At 35.3% G+C, this 26765-nt stretch overlaps 1 protein-coding gene across 3 annotated transcripts in view; it reads right to left on the reverse strand.

Moving 5' to 3' along the window:
• CRISP1 (cysteine rich secretory protein 1) overlaps positions 1-26341 on the reverse strand; it is a 53261-nt gene extending 26920 nt beyond the window's left edge. Inside the window, exons 1-3 of one of the 3 annotated variants that reach the window (XM_033219899.1) lie at positions 19545-19586; positions 7974-8041; positions 2654-2782 (exon numbers count right to left, since the gene is read on the reverse strand). In XM_033219899.1, coding sequence (XP_033075790.1) covers positions 2654-2782; positions 7974-8039 — 195 coding nt within the window. In that variant the 5' untranslated portion in view covers positions 8040-8041; positions 19545-19586. Of the gene's footprint in view, positions 1-2653; positions 2783-7973; positions 8042-19544; positions 19622-26258 lie in introns of those variants that run through there. The other 2 variants (XM_033219896.1, XM_033219898.1) reach the window with 2 other exon arrangements.
• Between the last annotated feature and the right edge of the window lie 424 nt (positions 26342-26765).

Raw genomic sequence — 26765 nt, forward strand, 5'->3', positions numbered from 1 at the left:
ATCAACCCAAATGTCCATCTGTGACAGACTGGATTAAGAAAATGTGGCACATATACACCATGGAGTATTATGCAGCCATAAAAAAGGATGAGTTTGCGTCCTTTGTAGGGACATGGATGCAGCTGGAAACCATCTTTCTTAGCAAACTATCACAAGAACAGAAAACCAAACACCGCATGTTCTCACTCATAGGTGGGAACTGAACAATGACATCATTTGGACTCGGGAAGGGGAACATCACACATCGGGGCCTATCATGGGGTGGGGGGAGGGGGGAGGGATTGCATTGGGAGTTATACCTGATATAAATGACGAATTGATGGGTGCTGACGAGTTGATGGGTGCAGCACACCAACATGGCACAAGTATACATATGTAACAAACCTGCACGTTATGCACATGTACCCTAGAATTTAAAGTATAATAAAAAAAATTAAATAAAAATAAATAAAAATTAAAAAAAATAAAAATAAAATAAAATAAAAAGAATACCCTTATACGTGCATATGGCACATTGCCAACAGAAGGTGTAGAGCCTGTTTTTACTATAAGTTTTTATGTATATCTTTCAGCTACTCTTTAGACTGTTTGGAGGACATTCATTTTCAGTATCGTCCTGAGCATGTAAAGTTTAATTATTATATGTATTTGCTGCCATCTTGTGGTCAACTTTTTGAATTACCCTTGGGGTTGAATTTACTAAACCATGAGACAAATTAAATAACTCATTAGCTTAGCACTGGGTAAAACCACGGTTTTGCAGGTTTTGATCGTTTCAAGCAAAAAAAAAAAAAAAGAAAGAAAAAAAAGAAAAACATTTTAGTTATGGCTATGTCTAACTGATGAGCAGAAATGACACAACACATCTACCAGAGTATAGGCTGTCTGGGCTGGGGGAATACCATGGCATTCACTAGCAAAGAAAACTTACAGGAACTGGAACTTATCTGGTTAAAATATAGCAGAATGTTTGCACTTTGAGGAAGCTGTATAGGACATTACCTCTGATTAATGTCGGTGACATACTCCTTTTTTGCGACATATTCACAATTAAAATTGAAGTTTGTATTTATGATCGTACCAAAGCTCTGAATTCCAGCTGTAACAAGTGACTCTACCCTGGTTCTAATATTGTGTTCAGAAACTATTTTTTTTAACAAAATCTCTGCCTGGTAATTGTGATTAACACTTCAGTCCTGTTGTTCTTAAATTTGCTGTTGCTACTTCTAATCCTATACATGTCCTATGCATTGTTTGTGGAGCAGCTGCACCCTCATATTTCTTTTGAAATATTTCTCAGTTTTACTGGTACACTTACTTTTATCATCTTGTTGACATTTCATACATTGTACCTTAGCACTTGAATATATGTATTCTTACATTGTTTCCAGTTTTTCTTCTCTATTTGCCTTTCATCTCCAATCTCAAATCAGAGGCTATATTTTTCACTTTTCTTTAACCTTGTTTGTACCTCCTAGGTAAACTTATTTGCTCATCTGGCAACCAAGGAATTTGGACTCTACTTCTCCAGCTCCTTGGATCTGGCCCACTTGCATTTTAATCTGGGCCCCAGTTCTTAAGATTTTGAATAAGCTCCTCAATTTTCCTTAGGTTCAGTGTCATAATATGTAAAATGAAGAAAATTGTATTGGAAGAATGAAATGAGATAATGTAACAAGGCATTCGAAAAATGCCTGTAAATAATAAACACAACATGTATGTTTGCTACAACACCATGTAGGAATGCCTATGAAAGCCATTGATTTTTATCTTTAGTTCAAATACTTCTTTGGATTTTAAAGCACTTAAGAGATAAATCTCAAAATCATTTATGTATTTCCTTGTTTCATCCTCTTCATTATTTGTAACAGAAAGGTGTTCCTTAGAATCACCCTCCACAGCCTGCACTATTTCTAGCCCTTGTTGCTATAGGCTGGTCCAGGGTTCAAGGAAGGAGGCTGAGGGGGCTCATGAAACTGAGTGATGCTGCTCGATAACAAATATGAGAGTAATCACCTAAACGCCTGAGACTTCCCTAAATTTTCCTTGTAGCAGAGCATAGCAGGTTTATAATGAAAGAATTTCTCTTCCTCTTTATGGGATGCAATGAAGCTGGTGGATAAATTTGCCAATATTTATTTAACTGGCCACATCAACTAACTAGATATCTGGACATTTTAACTCTAGGAAGAGTGTCTTAGCCTCTGGACTACTGCCCAATGAAGACAGCTATGAAATGCATGGATAACTTGTTAATCAATATTTGTCCTATATACTGGCAGCATCAGCATGAGCTGGGAGCTTGTGGTGGTCTCTAGGTCAGACCTCCTGAATCAGGATATCAGAGAGTGGGGCCCAAGAAAGTGTGCTTTACTAAGTTCTTCAGGTAATTCTTGAGTACATTAAAGGCTGAGAAGCACTGTCTTAGAGTTCTGAGGAATGAAGCGAGGCTGGCTGAGCTCTGTCCTTGACTAACCATATAATCATCAGAAAGTTACTTACCTTCTCTGGGTCTCTGTTTCTTCTGCTATGTAAAATGTTTGTTGTGAAGATAAAACTTTTAGCACTTTGAAAGTGCGTAGAACTTAACAAAAACTCAGTAAACACCACTACTATTATTGCCATCATGGTTGTTGCTATTGTTCGATCTTACCATCTTCAGCATGTTGCTGGCTGGTGGAACTACTCCTCTTCTGAGGGCGTTGTGTATATTAACGATCTCTTGTTGTACATTTGGCAAGTCAGTGACGAGCTTATTAAATTGGTCTTTAGCTGATTTCTTCTGTTATCAGAAAAATATTAATTAGTGTTACTTCTTTTAAGTGCAATTTGTCACATATATTTTGCAGACCTATAGGCAATGCAAATTTATAGTTTCTATTAAACAGTGATTTATAGCATTTTCAAATTTTTGGTGTCTCATTATATTGGATTCTGTTTCTCCAGTACTAGTTTTGAGGATTTCTGAACACCAGCATGACATTACATTAGTCTTCAGAATAATGCACCGGTTATCCTGTGATTAGGGTTTTTCCAGGTTCATACTTTGGACCATGATGAAGCACTTTTTATTGGGCAGTAAGATCCACAAAGGAAGATATCTTCAAAGCACGCCTGTTACTTACTTCTCTGGCTTATTCTCCACACCTCCCACCCTGCAACAACTGTACTCTCTGCTTCCCAAATAAACTACTTCCACTTGAACCCTTGTCTAGTGGTGTGTGTCTGGGAGAACCCAAACTAAGAAATTCATTACTGAGGACAAAGCCACAAGTGCTATCAACACAAATTCTGTGTCTTCTTCCTGTTCATATGAGAAAGCATCAATGCTCTCAAGTGTATGTGTGAGAGAGTATAGCATATAATTAAAATTCAGCCTTCGATCTTGAATTTGTGACTGTTCTTTTCATTTATTTATTTTTTATTCTGAAACTCACTAAGAAGAAAAATACATGACCAAAGTATTTAGTTTAGCAATAATCGCTATAAAGAGCATCAGTGTGTGTGTGTGTGTGTGTGTGTGTATGTGTGTGTGTGATATCACATGTACTTCATACCTTTTTAAAAAAATGTGGCAGAACTAATGTACTATAATGTGAGAGGTGTCTGTTGCTTCCTTAATACCACGTGACCATCAGCACAGTTTATGAATGGGTAAGATCTAGCACCATAACTTACACAAATAAAGAAGTATTCACTGTCATTTATATCAACAGTTTAGGGTATGGGGAGGAAACTTAAATATGGAATTCAGAAGACTCCTCTAGAGACTGTCTCTATGGACATATTCACATGGTGTTATTTTTTTCTCACATTGCAAGTCACTCTGATTTGGACTAGAGGAAAGGCTGAGGACCCACATGATTCCACATACTATTTCCAGATTACAACTCTCCTTGCTCCTCTGAAAACCTTTGCGGTATGGAAACTCATGACATTTGCCTCTCACACCTCATTCTTGAGCATTTATTTAACATCTTATCATGGTTTTTTTTTTCCTACTTCCTCTCTTTCCTGGAAATTGCGTTTCCTGAAACGAATTCATCTTTTCCACTCAGATTTCTGAAGTCAACTCAAAGGACTTTAATATCCACATGAATGAATCTAACCCTTTGATGTCTCAGGCCCTTAAAATCTTCCTCCTCTAGACTTCTCCTTCTTTCTTTATCCTCACTTTAATGGTCACCAACTGTGTCTCACTACATCCCAAAACATCATACCTCTCAAATCACCTGGTCAAGCATTTCCCTGCCTGATCAGAATTTCCTGTTCTTCCAAGTTGCCACGATCAGACATTTTGACTGTTCTTCAATATAATTGAGCCTGTTAACTCATTCTTCATTTTCCCTACTGGCCCTCTCTTGTCTTTCCTTTCATCTCTATCTGTGTTCTCTAATTTCACAACTCTCCTTTTGCAATATTTAATCTTTTGTCTGCACACCATCATCTAGAAACGCCTACCTAAAACACCCCAACTTTGGATGAGACTGACAATTCTCCTGCCTGTTCCATCAGCTGAGAATTGCCAGAAAAATGTCTCAAAAAACAACACAACACATATCTGCATGACCCCAAATCAGTAAGATTGACCTCAAATAGTTCCTTAATTCTGCTAATCAATTCTAATGAATTGTTTGATTAACTCACTCTGTCACTCTCCACATTATTGTAGAACTTTTGCACTCTCCTCTATTCACAACTACCTTCTCTCAACAGATTGTGAAACATCCTTCTTCCCTCAGTAAAGAGAAACAATCAGAGAGCAGCTGCTTCAACTGTCTTACCCAGTCTGTCAGTCTACCTGTATCTGTCCCCTTTCTTTCCTCTTCTTCTGTGCTACAAGTGAATGGGTCATTCTTTCTAATCTTTCTAAGGCTCAACTCTCCAACAGTGTTATTTACTCCATTCTCTTCTACCTTTACCCCAAAATCTTACATTATTTTTCATTTTGTTTGCTGTCAGCCACTCTTTTTTTTCTTGGCCCTTCCCAGTCCTGTTTATTTATGATTATGCAGCTTATATCTTTTTTTGAGAAGAAGTCTTGCTCTGTTGCTTGGAGTGGAGTGCAGTAGCATGATCTTGGTTCACTGCAGCCTCTACCTCCCAGGCTCAAGTGATTCTCCTGCCTCAGCCTCCCAAGTAGCTAGGATTAAAGGCATGCACCACCATGCCTGGCTACATGCTGCTTATATCTTAAAATAAATAAACAAGCAAACATCTCTTCGTTTACCTCACTTTCCCATTCAACTCTTGTTCTCTATCTCTGTCTCTTTCCCTATCTATAGTCTGGAAAATATTGCCAACTCTGGCTGTCTACAATTGCCCAAGTAATAGAACCTTGCATTTACCTCCCCCCATTTTTTCAATAATATGTTCTCTATCCTAGGTGATCCACCTCCCCTGCTGCTTAGGCATTAGGCAATGTCTGGAGAAATTTGAGGTTGTCATATGGGCATGATAAGGGGAGACAAGATTGCCATTTTATGAATAGAGGGCAAGGATGCTGCTGCTAAATTCCTACAAGGCCCAGGACAGCCCTCCCTACAACAAATAATTATCTCATACAAAACGGCAATGAGGTTTAAGTTGGGAAACACCTCCATTAAAAATACTCCTATTAAGGACTCTGACAAGCTCAATTTGCATATGCAATATTGTTTTAATGACTTTATTCGACTTTGTTTATTGGCAGCTGACTCCTCTCACTAAGCTTTCAGTGTAGAAATAGTCTTTCTTTTGGTGTGAGGAACAAAACACTCTCTTTATTTTTCTCTTTCCTTTCAGACTTCTCTGTTTCTTTCACCTGGACTGATTGTGGCTACTGTCTAGCTTTCCACTGGCCTTCCTGAATCCACTAATGCTTTACTACATCTATATTCTCTGTCCCACTCCTTAATCCATTCTTTCCTAATCCAGTCTCCAGTCATCATTCAGAGCAAAAATTTTAAAACATAGACACAATGGAGTCACTTTACTGTTAAAAGTCTTCAACAGTTTACCATTCATAGAAAGAGAAACTAAAATCTTTAACAAGGCCTTTGAATATTCTGTTTATTCTCAGCCTCTGTCTAGGATATGTGCCCTTATCTCTGCTGTAGTCACAGTAATTTTTCTTTTTTTTTAGTTATCTGAATGTGCCAGTTTCCTTCCTGCCATAGAATATTTGCCCATGCCTGTACCTTTGATAGTACACCTTGTTAGTTTGCAAGGTCAACTTATTCTTCAGACCCCAGGTGTACCATGTGCTCAGAGAAATCTCTAATTAACTCAGAGAAGATTCAGCCTGCCTGTTACCTGATCACAACTCTCTATAGTTTTCCTTAAGAAAACTATTTGTGTAACATCTACCAGATTGTCGTGGAAAACTACCTACATAAAAAGTAAAAACAATTTCTGTTAAATTAGATGCTTAAAATCCCAGCAAACACTGCCACTTGTGGAAGTTTACAATACAATTCAGGTCTGGTGGTTAGTCCATTTGATTTCTACCTGGAATCTAAAAAAAAGAAAGCATAATACTATTTTTGTTGGCAAATTGGAACATATTATTTACTTTAACTGGGACTCATGTTTAAAGTTTACGTAATAAATTTGTGTTGGGGGCTTAATTTATCTTCTTGTTTAAATTTAAAATTCTTAAGCCTTTATTTTATGACCAAACTGTCTACAAAGTGTATGAAAATATTCTAATAGTTCTCTGTTATAAAGCATAAACATATTGTTTTATCAATGCCTTCTACTTTTTCTTTTGTATTCTTGGTCAAAAGCAGATTGGGTATGGTTTCCCTTGGATGAGTGGAGTTCTACTTATCTACTCTTTGCTCTGGACTTTTAACTAGCGATGCTAATTTCATCTTTCACATGACAATCTGGGTTAGGCTGTTTCCCAGAACTTGACCTAAGTGGTCTAGACAGCCTAGTACTAGGTCTTGATGGCAAATATAGGTTTCTGACTGTTTGCCCTTTTCCCGTTCCTCTGGAATGGTGGCTACACTTCAGATTAGCTTTTTCTTTATTATGAAGCACGAAGATCACCCTTCCACACTGGGGAAGTAAAATGGTCAGAGAATCAGAGGGAAGGAAGAAGTCTTATTGAGGACTCTAATTCAGGACACTAATCCCAACTTACTGGAGGATTACTGGGCATTAAACAGGATCTCCACCTAGTCTCTCTTTGGGGAAGAGGAGTGAGTAATAGGATCCAAATACTAAACCAACACCCTAACAGCCTACTGCATATGGATTTTCTTTCCACAATAAAACTAAGTGCCTTTTATTTCTTACTTCTCTACCTGGCCTATGAAAATATAAAAACCACTCATTTTCTATACCAAGGTTATTTACTTCAGTTTGTCATAAAATTTTGGGTAAATTAAAATATATATTATTTTCTTTATATCATTGAAGTTATTTAAAGGTGACTATTATTGGCTGATCATAGAATATTATGTCATTGGGTGTTCTACTTCTGTTTTTGTGACTGTTAAAGTTGTTGTTTTTAATTATTAGTGAGATTAAGGTAGCCTACGGAATTCAAACTGCTAATCAGCTCCTCATGTCGCTCTTTGTGCTGTTGGCACCTTTCCATTTTACATTTAATTTTGATGCTTTAAATTATTGTTATAGTAAAAAATTATATAGCTTATCTGCATTCTCAGCTTTTTTCCCGTATTATCCAGAGAGGCCACAGTGAAATAGATATGGACCCACGGAGCTAACTGATTAAGTATAATTTCAGGCACTGCCGTGTCCTAGTCCTCAGATATTGGCCATATGACTCAACTTCCCTATTCTTTGGTTCTCTCCTTTATAAAATGGTATTAAGATGAATACTTGCCTAACAGGGCTATTGTGAAAACAAAGTGAGTAATGGGTGTAGCAGTCTCACAACAGTGCCTCTGACGTGAATTCTGTTAAAGTGTTAGCTCTTATCTTTATTTAGAAAGTAATTATGAAACCCAACCCTCACATACTTTCATGGACAACATAGGCAGTAAGCAAGTAGCAGCAACCAAAAACAAGAGGTGTTTAATTTCCATCCCTGAAAAGAAAAATAACATAATTTTAGATTATTCTCAATTCATGGGATAACATCTTATAATAAACTTTATTTAAACCACTTTTACATGTGTTTGCAATATTTTCCCTAAAAGAAATCTTTAGGATCCAAACAAGGTTTAATGTGTTAGTCATTAGGACCCAGATAGGAAGGCAGGACTGTTGTTTGAAGGATAGTAGACTCTCAAAAATATAAATTATTTTAATCCCTGGACCTTTGAATATGTTATATTGTGTGACATAAAGTAATTAAGGTGGCAGATAGAATTCAAACTGCTAAATAGCTAACATTAAAGTAGGGAGATTTTCCTGGAGTATCTGGGTGGACCCAATGTAATCACAAGGGTATTTAATGTTGAAGAGGAAGTCAAAAGAGTCAATGTCAGTGATGAGCATGAGACAGACTTGACCAGTCATGCTGAATTTGAGGACAGAGGAAGATACTGCAAGCTAAAGAATATGGATAGCCTCTGGAAGTAGGAAAAGGTAAGGAAACAGATTCTCCCCATAGAGTTTCCCGGTTGACATCCTGATTTTAGCCCAGGAACACCTATCTGAATTTCTGACCTCCAGAACAGTAGGATAATTAACCTATATTTATTTTAGAACATTCAATTTATGATAACTTGTTATAGTAGCAAGAGGAAACTAATATAAGAAATGGAAAGATTATATTTAAACTCTCCATCAGCTACAAAGAAAAGGAGTAATTTGGTACTACTAATTTACGTAAGTGACTTAGAGATATTCCATAATATCTGATCACCTTGCTAAGCACGGTTGTCATTATGAGTCAAACAAATCAGAGCTAATGTACCCTCTCCTTTCTTTTTAGTTAATATAGCTAGTTAACTCTAGGATATTAATAAGTATAGATTATTGAATTTGGTTGGCACCTTCTTTTCACCATCTGCGAAGTTTATTTCTGAGTTAATCCTGCTGTGTGAGAAGCAAAAAAGGCTAACAGTTTGGTCCTCATTTTACAAAAGCAAGCACTTTTAAAGAACAAGTTACCAGATTTGTGCAGAATAATACAGGGCAGACAATTACTCGTGCTTTTCCTCCCAATGATGTAGTTTACCACTGCTCTCACGCTTCCCATGCTGACTGCCAGACATGCTCAATATGAAAGAGAACTCTCTAAATCAATTCTTTCAGAGAACATACACATGTAAACAATCTCACCTTTGTCATTCTTTTTTGTCTATTTCCTTGCCTTTCTCTCTCCCTCCAAATGTTCACATAGCCTCACATTTCAAGATTTATCGTAATATGGTGACAAGATGATGAAATATCCCTTTTTCTTACTAATCCTCAAGAAATCTAGTAAAGCAGACAATATTAACCCTGAGGTAACTGAAAAAAAAAGGTAAAATAAAAGGGAGATTCTGAGGGGAGGGACTTCAAGAGAGATAGCTGACTAAGCATCTGGCACTTGCCTTCTCCACAAAGAAGAACAAAAATAAGGAGTAGATAATTAAACTCCAAATAGACCATCTAGTATTCAACAGATAAGTGACATGAAACACCTAAAGCAAGGAAGGAGAGAAAAACAAGGCAGTTTGCTCAGTTGAGATTGTCTGGGAGCCTGGAAAGGCTCCTTAATGTATGGAAAGGGTAAGAGAGTGACCCCCACTAATGCACATTTTCATCGTGGACTTCTGCATCCTAGCCATTGGGATGCCTCTAGACCCTCACAGACCCCCCCTCCCCGAGGTTACCAAAGAGTTGCCTGGAGACTGCCCAAAGGCACAGTTCGAGAGGAGAGTTCACGGTGGGTCCCATGGGTTTCACACACCCTTGAGTGCTAGGCAGCTACAGAAGGGTCCTTTTTTGAGATCCTATTCCCAACCAGGCTGCATTCTGCACAGGGTCCCAACAGCCCTTGCATATCCACATCTCTGGAGCCGCATTGACATTTCCCACCTGAAGTGTCTGCTGCACCTAGCTGCTGCTGCCAGAGACGATATATTTAACAAGTGCTGAAAGAAAAAAAAAAAAAAAAGAAAGAAACTTCCACCTATGGATACTATAACCAAGAAAGTTGTCCTTCAGAAATGAAAGATTAACAAAAAGTATATTCCAGACAAGCAAAAGCTAAGGGAATTTGCTACCATTAGACTGGCCCTACTGGTAATGCTTAAAGGAGTCCTACACATGGAAGTGAAAAGATATCTACCATCACGAAAGCACACAAAAGTATTAAACCTACTGGTAGAGCAAACACAAATAAGGAAGAGAGAAAACTCAAATGTTATCACTACGTAAAACCAGCTGACCACAATGATAAACAATAAGATAAAAAGGAAACAAGAAATATACAAAACTACCAGAAATTAACTAACAAAATGACATATCAATGATAACATTGAACGTAAATGGATTAAATTTTACACTTAAAAAATATAGAGTGGCTAAATGGATTAAAATATAACCCAACTATATTCTATCTATAAGCACCTATAAAGACAGATATAGAATGAAAGTAAAGGGATATCAAAAGATATTCCACACAAATGGAAACCAAAACCAAGCAGAAATAGCTATAGTTATATAAGATAAAACAGACTTTAAGTTCAAAATAGCAAAAGCAGACAAAGAATGTCATTATGTAATGAAAAAAGGAATCAATTCAGCAAGAGAAAGTAACAATTCTAAATGTATGCACCCAACAATGGAGCACCCAGATATATAAAGCAAATATTATTATATCTAAGGGGAGAGATAAACTCCAATATGATAATAGTGGGGACTCCAACACCCCACTGTCAACATTAGACAGCTCATATAGATAGAAATTAACAAATAAACATTGGATTTAAATTGTATATTAAACTGAAGAAACCTAATAGACATTTATATAACATTTTATCCAACAGCTACAAAGTGCACATTCCTCTCATCAGCACATGAAACATTCTCTAGGATGGACCATATGTTAGAAAACAAAACAAGTCTCAACAAATTTTTAAACATTGAAATGATGTCAAGTATCTTCTCTTACTACAGTGAAATAAAACTAGAAATCAATAACAAGAGGAACTTTGGAAACTGTAAAAAATATGGAAATTAAACAGCAGACTCCTGAATGACCATTGGGTCAAGGAAGGAATTAAGGAGTAAATCAAAAATTTTTTTAAACAAACAAAAATGGAAATACAGCATACCAAAACCTATGGGGATACAGCAAAAGCAGTGCTAAAAGGCAAATTTATAGTGACAAACAACTATCTCAAACAAAAGAAAGATTTTAAATAAACACTCTAACAAAGCACCTCAAGAATGAAAAAAAAAAAAAAGACAAATCAAACCCAAAACTGGTAGAAGAAATCACAAAGTTTAGAGCAGAACTGGACAAAATAGAGACTTTAAAAAATAATACAAAAGATTAAAAAAGTTGATTTTTTGAAAATGTAAACAAGACTGATAAGCCAGTAGGCCAAGTAACCAAGATAAAAAAGAAGAGACCCAAATAAATAAAATCAGAAAAAAAGAAGACATTACAATTGTCACTAGAGAAATACAGAAGACCACAAGACAATCATGGATAACTGCATACTAACAACTGAAAATTTTAGAGAAAATGAATGAATTCCTAGAGACATACAACCTACCAAGATTGAACCAGAAAGAAATAGAAACCAAAGCTGACCAATAATGAGTAATGACATTGAATTGTAATAAAAACTCTACCAATAAGAAAAGTCCAGGATCAGATGATTTCACTGCTGAATTCTACCGAATTTTCAAATATGAACTAACACCTATTCTCCTCAAACTATTCCAAAAAAATTCAAGAAAAGTAAAGTTGCCCTAATTCATTCTAAGAGGCTGGCATTTCTCTGATACCAAAACCAGACAAGGATGCAACAAAGAAGAAATCTATAGGCCAATATCCCTGATGCACATAGATTCAAAGTTCCTTAACAAAATACTAACAAACCAAATCCAACAGCACAACAGCACATGTAAAATATAATGGACAATGATCAAGTGGAATTTACAGCAGGGATGCAAGGATGGTTCGACATATGCAAATCAATAAATGTGACATATCACATTAACAAAATAAGGGAAAAGAACCATATGGTAATCTCAATAGACTCCTTAAAAGCATTTGATAAAATTTAACATCTCTTCCTAACAAAAAACTCTCAACAAACTACGCATTGAAAGAACCTAATTCGGCCAGGCATGGTAGGTCACACCTGTAATTCCAGCACTTTGGGAGGCCGAGATGGGCAGGTCACTTGAGGTCATGAGTTTAAGACCAGCCTGGGCAACACGGTGAAACCTTGTCCCTACTAAAAATACAAGATATTAGCAAGGCATGGTGGCACGTACCTGTAGTCCTAGCTACTCAGGAGCCTGAGGTGGGAGAATTAGTTGAACCTAGGAGGTGGAGGCTGCAGTTAGCCAAGATCATGCCATTTCACTCCAGCCTGGGTGACAGAGAAAGACTCCATCAAAAAAAAAAAAAAAAGAACATAACTTAACATAATAAAGGCCATATATGACAAATCCACATCTAGCATCACACTAAATGGGCAAAGGCTGAATGTCTTTCCTCTAAGGCCTAAAACAAGACAACATTGCCCATGTTCAGCCCTCTTATTTAACATTGTGCTGGGAAGTTCTAGCAAGAGAAATCATGTAAGAGAAAGAAATAAAAGGCATTCAAATTGGGAAAGAGAAAGTCAAATTGTCACTCTTTGCAGATGATAATGATCTTATGTCTAGAAAACTTAAAGATTCCACCAAATTCTTAGATCTGATAAGTAAGTTAAATAACTTTGCAAGATACAGAATCAACATGCAAAAATCAGTAGTGTTTCAAATAAAATACCTAAAGATAAATTTTACCAAAGAGGTGAAAAACTTTTACAAGGAAAATTGCAGAAGTCTTATGAAAGAAATTGAAAAGGATAAAAATAACTAAAAGTAATCCCATGCTCATGAATTAGAAAAATTAATTTTGTTAATATAACCATAATGTCTAAAGCGATCTACAGATTCATACAATTCTCATCAAAATACCAGTATCATTTTCCATAGAAATAGAAAAAAAGTCCTACAATTAAATGGAACCAAATATAGCTTAAATAGCCAAAGCCATTCTGAGCAAATAGAATAAAACCAGAGTCATGATACTACCTGAGTTCAAAGTATAGTACAAGTCTCTAGTAAATAAAAATCGAGGTATTGCTATAAAAATAGATACATCGAAGAGAGAACCAATAAAATGGAAGAGAGAACCAAGAAATAAACCCACATACATACAGCCAAATGACTTTTGACAAAGACACCAAGAGCATTCATTAGAAAAAGGACATCCTCTTCATTAATGGTGCAAAAAAATTGAATGCTCATATGCATAAGAATGAAAGTGAACCCTTATTTTTCACCAAATGCAAAAATAAACTTAAAATAGATTAAAGACTTAAACACAAATCTTGGAACTATAAGATTATTAGAAAAAATCATAGGAAAAACTTCAGGACATTGATCTAGACAAAGCTTTTATTATTGAGACTTCAAAAGCACAGACAACAAGAATAAGAATAGGCAAATGGGACTATGTTAAACTAAAAACTTCTTCACAGCAAAGAAAACAATCAACAGAGTGAATGGCAATGTGTTTAATGGAAGTAAATATTTGCAAATATTCTTGACTGATATCCAGAATATGTAAGAAACTCAAACAACTCAACAGTGAAAAAACAAATAATCCTATTAAAAAGTGTGAAAGGACATGAATAGATATTTCTCAAAAGAAGACATAAGAATGGCCAAAGAATATATGAAAAAATGTTCAACATCACTAATCATCAGGGAAATGCAAATTAAAACAACAATGAGATATTATCTTGCCCCAGTTAGAATGACTATTATTAAAAGACAAACAATTACAGAGGCTAGTTATGGATGCTAGTGAAAAGAGAGCTCTTATATGCTGTTGGTGAAAGTATAAATTAGTATAGCCACTACTGAAAACATTATGGAGATTCCTAAAAAACATGTAAGTAGAAGTACCATGCAATCTAGTAATTCTACTGAGTATATATCCAAAAGAAAATAAATGAGTATATCAGAGGAATACCCATACTCCCATGTTTATTTGAGCACTATTTGCAATAATCAAGATAAGGAATCAATCTAAGTGCTCATTAATGGATGAGTGGATTAACAAAATGTGGCATATATACACAACAGAATGCTATCAGCCATAAAGAGTAATGAAATCATGCATTTGCAGCAACATGGATAGAACTGCAGGTCCTTAGATTAGGTGAATATGCTAGGCACAGGAAGACAAATATTGTATGTTGTCACTCATATACAGAAGCTGAAAAAAAGTTGATCTCATGGAGACAGAGAGTAGAATGATAGATATCAGATACCGGGAAGGGTGTGTGTGTAGGTTGAGGCACGTGGGAGTGGATAAAGAGAGGTTGGTTAATGGTACAAACATACAGCTAGATAGAAGAAATAAATTCCAATGCTTAATAGCAGAGTAGGCTGACTATAGTTAACAACAACGTATTGTATATTTCCAAATAGTTAGCAGAGAGGACTTGAAATGTTCTCAAAACATGGAAATGATACTCCAGGTGAGGGACGACCCAAATATTCAGACTTGAATATTACACAGTCTTTGTATGTAACAAAATATCACATGTGCCCCATTAATACATACACATACTATGTTTCAATAGAAAAGGAGGTTCTGACACAAAGTAGATTAATGTATAGTCACACATTTATATATATACTATACACATCCATACATATATACTTTACATATATTTATCTCTACATTATATATTTTGCATACATGTGTAAACACATATATATACACAAAATATATATATATATATACCTATACTCTGACATTTTATTATTCATATTAGTCCTCATTATGAGGCTATCTATACTGCTGTTTTTACATTTTCTGAGGGACACTTTTTTGGGGTGATGTGTGCTCATTATCTTGATTGTTATGATGCTTTCATGATTGTACACTTACATGTACCTCAATTGTACCTCAAAAAAGCTGTTATGAAAAGCTCAAGAACTACCCTCCCAAATTTATTTGTTTTCCACCAGATAAAAATTGGTACTGATAATTTAGATTTTGTCTTTCAAGTCTTTTTTTTTTCTTATATACAAATCCAGTACTTAGTTGAATTTACATGTAAAAACATAATTTATGTAAAATATTATCTTGCTTTTCTCAGAATTTCCATTTTATTTTGATATATGATTAATTTGTAATTTACCTGTGATTTTGATATAACACTAAGTCTAGGTAAATTAATCCCAGAACTTATTTTCTGTGCAAGTACTAAAAAGCATCCAGAAGAAAACTCATTATGATCTCTTGAGAATGATAATGGGATAATTGGTGTCACCTGGGATTATAGTTACTTTGCATGTTGGCAAATCCAATAAATTCTGATTGATCAAAGTTTAGGGCAACTATGCTAAGGGAAACTGCTAAGAAAGGACCTTAGATTTTTCAGCCCATGTTTTGGCTTGAGGTCAATGAATAGGTAAAATGCATTATACTTGAAGTTACACCTTCTCAGAGAAAAGAAGTTGCAAACAAACAAACAAACAAAAAAAAACAAGAGGGTCATCATTTTTGTCTGCTTGAGGTCTAAATAGTCACTTGGGGTCACTGAGTCACAATATGAAGGTAAAAGTTAATAATTCAACCTCAGCAGTAAATTAAGCATTTTAGAATGAGGATTGAATACAGGAAATTATGAAGGTATCTCTGTTGCCCCAGAATTATAATAGTACAGATTTTGGGCCCTGAGATAATTCCTGGAGGTATGGGTCGAAATCGGGTGGGGCTGAAGGGATGGAAAACTGCAGGAAATAGAGCATTTGGCAAATAGCAAATATTACTGATGTAAGAAAGATGTAGACATAAAGATTAGAATTGTAGAGCATAGCTCAGAGCTGGAACAGAGGCTGTGAGGGTGGAAATATAAATTGGTCCAGGATAAAAGACCCTGTAGACCCAGACTGAGATACTAAGCCCTAGTCCAACCTCTGGGACTTATCTTATCCCAGTGTTTCAATGGAATAAATTATTCTCTACTGCCTGGAGGATTGCAAATCTAGGAACCAAGTAGGCCATTTCAGCCAAGGAATTACATAGCTGCTTGAACTCAGGTAAAGGTAGCTCTTCTGAACAGAAGTATTACAGAAGAAGGAGCATTACTTCATTGGCTTTAGCATAATTCCTTCTTAAGACAATTATTTTATACACAAATGGCAATCTTAAGCCAATACTCTTAAAATATTTTTAGATAATAATACCAGCAACTTGATACATTATTCAAATGTATTTCTTTACCCTTTAGTTTCAGATTGTGTTTCTTGTTGACAAATTTGTAGATCATGAACAACTAAAAGTTAATATTTTGTGAGAGGAAAGATCAAAGATGAGGGAAAAGACTAAGGACAACTGGGTACTGCCCTATGGCATGCCCTGGGGAATGCACTCTCATTGATTCAATTGTTAGACCATGACCTTCTCAGCACTTACATGAAGAACAGTCCCTTCCTTGCCTTAACCAAAGAAAATACATCTTCTTTTTAATCTTCCTCACCTCAGTGAATCTGTTATTTGTTTTAAAAAGTTACTGAGGTGTAACTTACATATAACATAGCATGCAAGTTTTAAGTGTATAGCTTGATTCATTTACAACTATGTATACACTAGTGTAACTACTACCAAAATCAATATATAGATGATTTCCAATACCCAAGAAGGTCCCTTGCACCCCTTTCAGTCTGAAGACCCCAAAAGTAAAACCTATCTTGATATAACTAGAATTAGTTTCATCAGCTTTTAAACTTTGAATAAGTGAAATATATATTTTTGGCCGGGCGCGGTGGCTCAAGCCTGTAATCCCAGCACTTTGGGAGGCCGAGACGGGCGGATCACGAGGTCAGGAGATCGAGACCATCTGGCTAATACGGTGAAACCCGTCTCTACTAAAAAAAATACAAAAACTAGCCGGGCGAGGTGGCGGGCGCCTGTAGTCCCAGCTACTCGGGAGGCTGAGGCAGGAGAATGGCGGAACCCCGGGAGGCGGAGCTTGCAGTGAGCTGAGATCTGGCCACTGCACTCCAGTCCGGGCGACAGAGCGAGACTCCGCCTCTAAAAAAAAAAAAAAAAAAAAAAAAAAAAAAAAAAAAAAGACATATATTTTTAATGTCTAACCTCTTTCACCACTCATTATTATGCTTATGAGATTCATCCATGTTGCATGTGAAGAACTTTGTATTTGTTAATAACTGCAGAGTATTCCACTGTATACACACAGTACAATTAATTTAATCATTCTATTAATTATAAGAATTTTGATTATTTTCAGTTTGGAACCATTATAAGTAAAACTATGAACATTTTCTCTGTATCTCTTTTAGTAAACACTGTTGTTATTCACTCTGTGTGTGTGTATGTGTGTATGTATGTATGCGTGTGTGTTTGGATATATACCCCAGAGTGAGATTATTGGGCTGTGTGGTACACACATGTTTTCCTTTAGTAGATATTGTCAAACGTTTTTCCAAATGAGTTTTATCAAATCATACTCCCGTCAGCTTCATATCCTCACCTATTATTTGTATTCTCAGCTTTTTTCAATTTTATCTATTATGTTTGCGTAACACTATTTCATTGCAGTTTTTAATTTATATTTGTTTAATAACAAGATATTGAGCTTATTTGCATGCATTTATCAGCCACTTTGATCCCATCTTTTGCATAATCTCCGTTGAATGTTTTTTCCATTGTTGTAATTAGGTTGACTGTTTCTTTCCTTTTTCGCTTGTATGAATTCTCTACACGTTCTTGATAAGGCAATTGTTAAATGTTTTACAAATATCTTCCCTTAGTCTGTGGCTCATGATTTGAACTATCTTAGTTGTAGCTTTTGTTAAACAAAAGTTTCTAATTCAAATAAATCTAACTAATCTTTATTTTCTTATGTCAGTGCTTATGCATGTGTTGGCATGTGTGTGTTCTATTTAAGAAATTTTGGTTACCCAAAGTGAATGAGTCATAAAGACATTTAGCATTGAAAAATATTGGAGAACAAAGCTGTAGGATTTACAGTACCAAATATTAAAACTCACCACAATGCTGAAGTCATTAAGACAGAGTACTAGTAACACAAGTACAGATACATGGACCAACGGCATATTATGTAATTCAGAAACAAATTCACATACATAGTCACTTAATTTATGACAGTCTCAAATGCAATTGAATGGGCAAAGGATGATCATTTTTATAAAAGACAGGAAGTCAATGGAATATCTAATAGAGAAAAGATAAGGATTCTGATCACCACCTTATACTAAAAACAAAAATTATTTTCCCTTGAGTTATAGATTTAAATGTGAGTATCATCTTATTTTTACAAATCTAAATGTGCAAACTATCGTATTTGTAAGACATAAATTCCAGCTATTTGATAATTATCTGATATTATTTGAAGCGTGCAGTCACATTTCTTCCAAATTCTCTTGTCTAGTGATTTTCTCTCATTATAGTCAATTTGATCCATTGCATTATATGTAAAAGGTCTTCGTGAAAACAAAAGGAAGGCACTTGGTGGAGGCTTTGGAATATATTACTAAAGGTAAGATTTCCATAAGCGGTTTTGGGGAGAGTACAAAACATTAATGGGATTGAGATAGTAACTGGAAAGGGAGTGAGGGAGCAGGAAGGGCACAAACGGAAGTTGTTGAGAAAGGCCGAGGTCAGGTGGGGCACAAAAGTTGTGTAATTTACGAATCCAAGACCTAGCATGAAGACCCTGGAGACTTGAAGCAAGAGTGGAGACTGGCAGATGGAAAGACTGCAGAAAGGAGTATGGACAGTTTAAAATCCTGCCTGCTGGGGCCCACCACTGAGTTCTCAATTTCTCCTTCATGCTATCTTGGTTCTGATAGAGGCTGCCTTACAGCCTTTGCAAAACAAATCTTTTATCGCCATTATCCGTTAAATGTCTAGCAACTCTCCAAAATAAAATGTCAAGTTATAAAAGAGACAGAGGAACACTAACTGTTTGGCTATGGCCCCTTAATACTGGCTAATTCTTTTGGCAGCATTTTCAATATTTTGTGAAACAAAAGATGCCTACCTTGTCATTTTCAGATCTATATAACCACATGATAATTGTCCCTACATGAAAAAATGTTTCTTCTAAGCCCTCCCCAAGAAGTTCATGAGAATGAACTCAACATGTAATATTACTTTGTATTTGTATAGTATATTTTAGCTTATAAACTCCTTTATTAAAAGCATGGAGATAACTAACATTTACTTTTAGATCACAATAGTATTAGAATAAAACATTGCATGTAATCTCATTTAACATTATAACAATGCTATTGGGTAGTCACTTATGAATCTTATTTTCAAATAAAGAAACTGACAAAGATATAATATAACTTACCCAAGTCCACACAGCTTGTAAATTTGTGTCCTAATAAGAACCTAGCCTTTCACTATGTAGTGTACTCGGGCTTTTAAATGACAGTACACAGGGGAGATTTGTTCAATGAGGCAGTCAGTACAAGGTACGTGCCTCTAACAGATCAAGGGATTTACAGTGGACACTGGACATGAGTACATGATAATCAGAACAAATCTAGAGTCTGTGAAGATTACAAATCATGATTGTGGGGACATTTCTAGTTTGTAACCCAGGCAACATCATCAATGAACCTCACCAATTTTAAACTTTTACCTTGGGAACAAACTGCAAAGATTAGTTGCATGATTCGGCAGAGCCACAATCAGATAACAAAGGTCACTGTAAGGGAAAATGACTTGCTGGTCCAAAAAAGGGTAACAACTTCTCAACTTTATTAAATTCATTCAGTAATTATTTATTGAGGTCTTAAGATGATTTATGCTCTCTTCCAGATGCTGAAGATACATAGAATAACCAAACATATAAACTACACAATCTTATGGAGTTTGGTAACTGTTCTATAATGTGTCACATACTTGGAGAGGTTCTGGGAATGAAAAGATACTCAATTTTCCTAAGAACTTCCTGGTTAAAAGGAAAACTATCTGCAGTTTGGGAGAATTCTAGTAGAGATTTGTCCAGAAACAATGTGGAAACAACCAACTACCTTGAGAGGTCTAGAAATACTGAGCACTAAATTGTAAAACACTAAAAATTCCAGATATCATTTGAGTCACATGATGAGAAATAAGCAGGACATTTAGAACAAAGAAAAAAATATCACACAGACAGAAATCACATATGAGAATAGAAAATTTACTCTAAAACTAGGTGTAATCAGATGTTGTTGAATTGTCTTATTATTCTGAAAACTTGGGAAATTTTTGTATATGTGAGTGCATGGCCATTTATATTGAAGTCTCTACATAGCTTGCTGGCATCTTTTTAAAATTATGAATTAAGTTTTTGTTCTTTGTAAGAAAGAATACAGTATTATTTAATAAAAATATTTTTCTTATGTCTTGCTTAAGAAAGGGCAATTGAATATCTAAAAGGAAAGAACAAAAATAAGGAAAGAAGTGTGTAGTCACAAGTTATTTTGTGTTAGTTCTGGAGTGATGGTTAGGAAATAAAAATTAAAAGAAAGATCAGAGGCTCTTAAGATAGAACTTTCTGGTCTTGCTAAAGTAGATAATGAATGTCCAGAAAACCATCTGCAGGAAAGGAGAACTAAGCATCACTAAAAATTGCTCACCTACAGCCAGAAGAATTTTTTTTTTTTTGATTGAGGGAGATGGTGTTAATTTAAAAACATACCAAAGCTTATCTGTAAAGTCTTTCATAGATAAGATGAATTATCTGTAGCTTAACTTTAATTGACTTTAAATAATTTTACATGATCTTGAAATTAACACTTACAAATTATTGAGCAACTTTCTCCAACAAACTACACTGTAAAAAGAAAGCTGGAAAAAAATGCTGTTACTTCACCACACCAGTATGGTTTATATATTGGAAATGTATAATTGTCATTTATTTCTTGCTAAACTGCTGTTTATAAAGGAGAGTGTTGATTCAACATCAAGTGAAGTGTTTATGGAAACTTAATTTCTTTGGTTTTATCTGTTGGTCCTGTCAATTCCTGGCATCGCTCTACCCAACACAATGCTGTCTGTATTTATAGCACTGATGTCTTCATATAGAGTTGTTATCCAGCTTCAAATATGGTTTTAAAAGAATTTAGGATGTGTTGGAAAGCAAAGAATAACTTGATTTGCATGAGAGTCCCAAACATGGGTGCCAGTTGGCTGTTTCTGTTCATAAATTTCCTATTTCCATAGATTGTTCTCTTTCTGTTTAAGCTTTTTAGCATAGTAGGAAATTATCTACAATAACTTTTTTCCTCTAAAATAAAAATCTGACACATTTATCTAGCATATAACAACATGATAGAATATTTCTACTTGGATTATCCCAGAACACTCTTGAGAGATAAAGGCTAATTTGCTTACAATCACATCATGTTTGTCTGAATATATCCATTTTAAAAAGAACCTTTACATCAATCATTTATTCAGAGATTGGCTAACAAAAATTTTAGAAACCACATATAAATAATACATATTGAGGAAGCATTCATGTGTTAAATGTGATTTTAAAATCATATTTGTAAAATAATTGTTGCATATATTCTAGCTGTGGCTTTATTCTAATTATCCACTGGACACAGACACCCTCTCCTCTCCCTTCACTTTCTCCATGACTGAACTCTTACCTACAACAGTCTCATTTGTGTCTGATTGCTTCTTCACACCACTCAGTAAAATTGTGCTTATGCTTCAAAGTCCTCTATGTTGCAAGGGCTCGATGACTCCAGACTTGCTCAGAATCTCAGGCCAAAAAGTACTCTAGACTTTAACAAATTCAAATTTATGTTGCACATAAAATTAAGCCAAAGGCAGTTTTTGAATTTGAATTTTAAGAACCCTGGGAGATTAATGGTCCTTTGAAAATTTCCCCCTCTTATTCTACAATTTGCAGCCTCTCCTGTGTTCTTGTATCATTTGCTCAGGAGTAGATAACTGCCAAGTTATAAAGATAATCAGAAGCCCTGTGGAAAGGCCAATCTGGAGAGCAACTAGGGCCTCCCACCAACCAACAGTACCAACTTGCAAGTCACATAAGTAAATCAATTTGGAAGCAGGAAAGTCATCAGAGACATAAATGTCTGCAGTCTCAACTGACAACTGATTGCAATCAATGAGGCACCATAAACTAAATGTGCTCAGTCAAGCCATCCTTGAATTACTGATTCCCAGTCCGAGAGACAGTATTTATTACTTTAAGTCATTGAGCCTTGGGATTATTTATTTTGAGAAGTAGATAGGTAAAACAAAGTTGAATAGAAAGATAAATGTATATTGACTTTCGTTCCAATTGTGAAAGCTATAAATTGTAGAGTCATTGAGCCCTTGCAACATAGAGGACTTTGAAGCATAAGCAGATCTCAGAATATATTGCTTAATTTTTAAAAGTAAATGCAATTTAATTTGATTAATGATCAAATACTATGAATCAATATTTAGTCTTCATAAATTTTTAGTTTACACTTTGGCAGTCAGTCTCTGACATAAAGCAACCAACCAAAAATTACCTTATGTGTCCTCATGTTAGGCTGTTTTTCCTACCTAGAGAATATAACACTTGAAATCATTTCTCACTATGCACACTCAAACTTAATTTTGATAATTAAGAATGAAGTTTACATTATTCATCAACAAAATGGAGCCAAATGAACAGAGTTCTTTATAGAACTGGTCATACTAAATGTGAAGGAATGTTATTTCTTTCAAGATTATGTATTGCTTATATTACTGGTGGCAACAGTTCTACCTTTAGTGAAATTATTAACAGTAGGAGATAAAATATTTAAAGTTGTTTTTAAGGCTCAGTACCTACACTTAACAAAAATATAAACTTGACAACCCATTTGACCTCCAGATTTTATTTCCTAGTTTCATTTCAGTGAATCAGAACCATAAAGGTGAGCTACTAATATATTTTAAGGAGTGTTAAACTGATAGACACAAGCAAATATCTGTGTATGACTGAAAATTCCTAATTAGTTGATTGGTTTAAACACATTCTTCAACCCACAGATACTTCAATTTTTCTTATTTTAAAATATAGAAATTAGGATATATGCTCTTCAAGTATTCCTCCTGAATTAATATACCATGTTGAATTTTAGTTTTCTCTGTTGTTCCAAAGTTAGAAAAAATAAATAAACAAATGAGGAGGGAGACATTTTCAATCAATAACAGAACCTTAGCAAGCCAGAAACCTAATGTAGTTATTACTATTAATGATAGATCATCCTTTAGTAGTTATTGAATAATAAACATGGTGATTTTGAATGATATTAGAACTAAAATGGTTATATAGTTTCTTAAGGCAAGTACTGACACCTAATGCTATAAAACATTTAGAAAAATAGACCCAATTGATTTCAGATAACTAAAAACACTCAGAAAAATCATGATTTTTTCCCTTCATGTTCTTCCAGAGTAGTTCAAATCATAACTGATAATGTGCAAAGAGTAATGACATTTGATTTTGAATGTAAGTGTTAGAAATAACTTTCCTCTTGGGGTAGGGAAAACCACCATTTTTAAGGGGTGGTTGACTCAGCTCTTTCAGCTTGCCTTCAGGATATTATTTTATGAGGCCAGCATCATCCTGATACCAAAACTTGGTAGAGCTATAACAACAACAACAACAAAAACTTCAGGCCAATATCCTTGATGAACGTTGATTCAAAAATCCTCAATAAAATACTGGCAAACCAAATCCAGCAGTGCATCAAAACACTTATCCACCATGATCAAGTTGCCTTCATCTCCAGGATGCAAGGTTGGTCCAACATACACAAATCAATAAATGTGATTCATCACATAAGCAGAACTAAAGACAAAAACCACATGACTATCTCAATAGAATGCAGGAAAGGCCTTTGTTAAAAAACCACATCCCATTCATGTTAAAAACTCTCAATAAACTTAGTATTGAAGAAACATAACTCAAAATAATAAGAGCCATGTATAACAAACCCACAGCAAACATAATACCAAATGGGCAAAAGCTGGAAGCATTTTCCTTGAAAACCGACACAAGACGAGGATGCCCTTTCTCAACACTCCTATTCAACATATTATTGGAAATTATGGCCTGGGCAATCAGGCAAGAGAAGAAAATAGAAAGGGTATTCAAATAGGAAGAGAGGAAGTCAAACTCTCTTTGTTTGCAGATGACGTGATTCTACATACAGAAAACCCCATTGTCTCAGCCCAGAAGCTTCTTAAGCTAATAAACAACTTCAACTTCAGCAAAGTCTCAGAATACAAAGTCAGTGTGCAAAAATCAATAATATTCCTATACACCAACAAGAGGCAAGCAGAAGGCCAAATCATGAATGAACTCCTAATTAGGTTCACAATTGCTTCCTAGGAATATAGCTAACAAGGGAGGTGAAGGACTTCACCTAGGAGAGCTACAAACTACTGCTCAAACAAATCAAAGTTAGGACACAAACAAATGAAAAAATATTCCACGCCCATGGATTGGAAGAATCAATATTGTGAAAATGGCCATACTGCCCAAAGTAATTTATAGATTCAATGCTATTCCCATTAAACTATCACTGGCATTCTTCACAGAATTAGAAAACTTTATTTTAAAATTTATGTAGAACCAAAGAAGACCCCAAATAGCCAAGAAAATTCTAAGCATAAAGAACAAAGCTGGAGGAATCACTCTACCAAACTTCAAACTATACTGCAAGGCTACAGTAATCAAAACAGCATGGTACTGGTATAGGAAAAGACACACAGACCAGCGGAACAGAATAGAACACTCAGAAATAAGACTGCCCACCTACAACAATCTGATCTTCGACAAGCCTGACAAAAACAAGCAATAGGTAAGGATTCCTATTGAATAAATGGTGTTGGGAGAGCTGGCTAGCCATACAAAGGAAATTGAAACTGAATCTTTTCCTTACACCTTATACAAAAATTAACTCAAGATAGATTGAAGACTTAAATGTAAAACCCCAAACTACAAAAACCCTTAAAAAATCTAGGCAATACCATTCTAGACATAGGCATGGGCAGAGATGTCAAGACGAAAATGCCAAAAGCAATTTCAACAAAGCAAAAATTGACAATGGGATCTAATTAAAGAGCTTCTGCACAGCAAAATAACCTATCATCAGAGTGAACAGAGAACCTACAGAATGGGAGAAAAATTTTGCAGTCCTTTCACCTGACAAAAGTCTAATATCCAGAGAGTACAAGGAACTTAAACAAATTCACAAGAAAAAAAACAAACAACACCATTAAAAGGTGGGCAAAGGACATGAACAGATACTTCTCAAAGAAGACATTCATGCAGCCAACAACATATGAAAAGAAGCTGAACATCACTGATAATTAGAGAAATGCAAATCAAAACTACAGTGAGACACCATCTCACTCCAGTCAGAATGGTTACTATTAAAAGTCAAAAGGAACAGATGCTGATGAGGTTGCAGAGAAAAAGGAATGCTTTTACACTGTTGGTGGGAGTGTAAATTAGTTCAACCATTGTGGAAGACAGTGTGAAAATTCCTCAAAGACCTAAAGGCAGAAATACTACTTGATCCAACAATTTCATTACTGGGTATATACTCAAAGGAATATAAATATTCTATTATAAAGTTACATGCACATGTGTGTTCACTGAAGCACTATTCTTAAAAGCAAAGACATAAAATCAACCTAAATGCCCATGAATTATAGGCTGGATAAAGAAAATGTGATATATATACACTATGGAACACTATGCAGCCATAAAAAGGAACACAGTTATGTCCTTTTCAGTGACATGGAAGGGGTTGGAAACCATTATCCTTAACATACTAACACAGGAACAGAAAACCAAACACTATATATTCTCACTTATAAGTGGGTGCTGAATGATGAGAACACATGGACACATGATAGGGAACAACACCCACTAGGTCCTGTCAGAAGGGAAGACACGGGGAGGGAGAGTATCAGTAAGAATAGCTAATGGATGCTAGGCTTAATACCTAGGTTATGCAATGATCTGTGCAGCAAACCACCATGGCACACATTCACCTATGTAACTAACCTGCACATGTACCACTGAACTTAGAAATTGAAGAAAAAAAGTATTATCTCACCAAGCTCTGTCCAGGTGGCTGCAAAGAAACTGGACTATGAATGCATAAAGCTCACACACACACACACCACACACACACACACACAGTATAACTTTCCAATTTTTTTTTTTTTTGTACTTTAAGGAAATTTGAGCCCTTTAAAGCTTAGCTCTTGCCTTTAGGCTTTCACAGATTTAAGCTAAAGTTAATATAGTCCTACTTCATGGTATGAACCTGATAACCTACTACAGACAATATGTTCAATGATTCTTTCTGGTCCAGAAATTTCAAGCAGGTCAGAAGGAGAGGGATCAAATGGGTAGGAGTGAATCATGACATTGGATTTATAGTAGTCCCACAAATTACTCTCACAAAGTGCTCTTTATATTAGAATGGAATGTTTATTGACAATATAGATGAAAAGTGGTGACCTTATATAAATTTGGGAGCCATTTTTAAAAATTCAGACCACCAGT

The sequence above is a fragment of the Trachypithecus francoisi genome, unplaced genomic scaffold, assembly GCF_009764315.1.
Source record: "Trachypithecus francoisi isolate TF-2019V2 unplaced genomic scaffold, Tfra_2.0 Lachesis_group10, whole genome shotgun sequence".
Taxonomy (NCBI): domain Eukaryota; kingdom Metazoa; phylum Chordata; class Mammalia; order Primates; family Cercopithecidae; genus Trachypithecus; species Trachypithecus francoisi.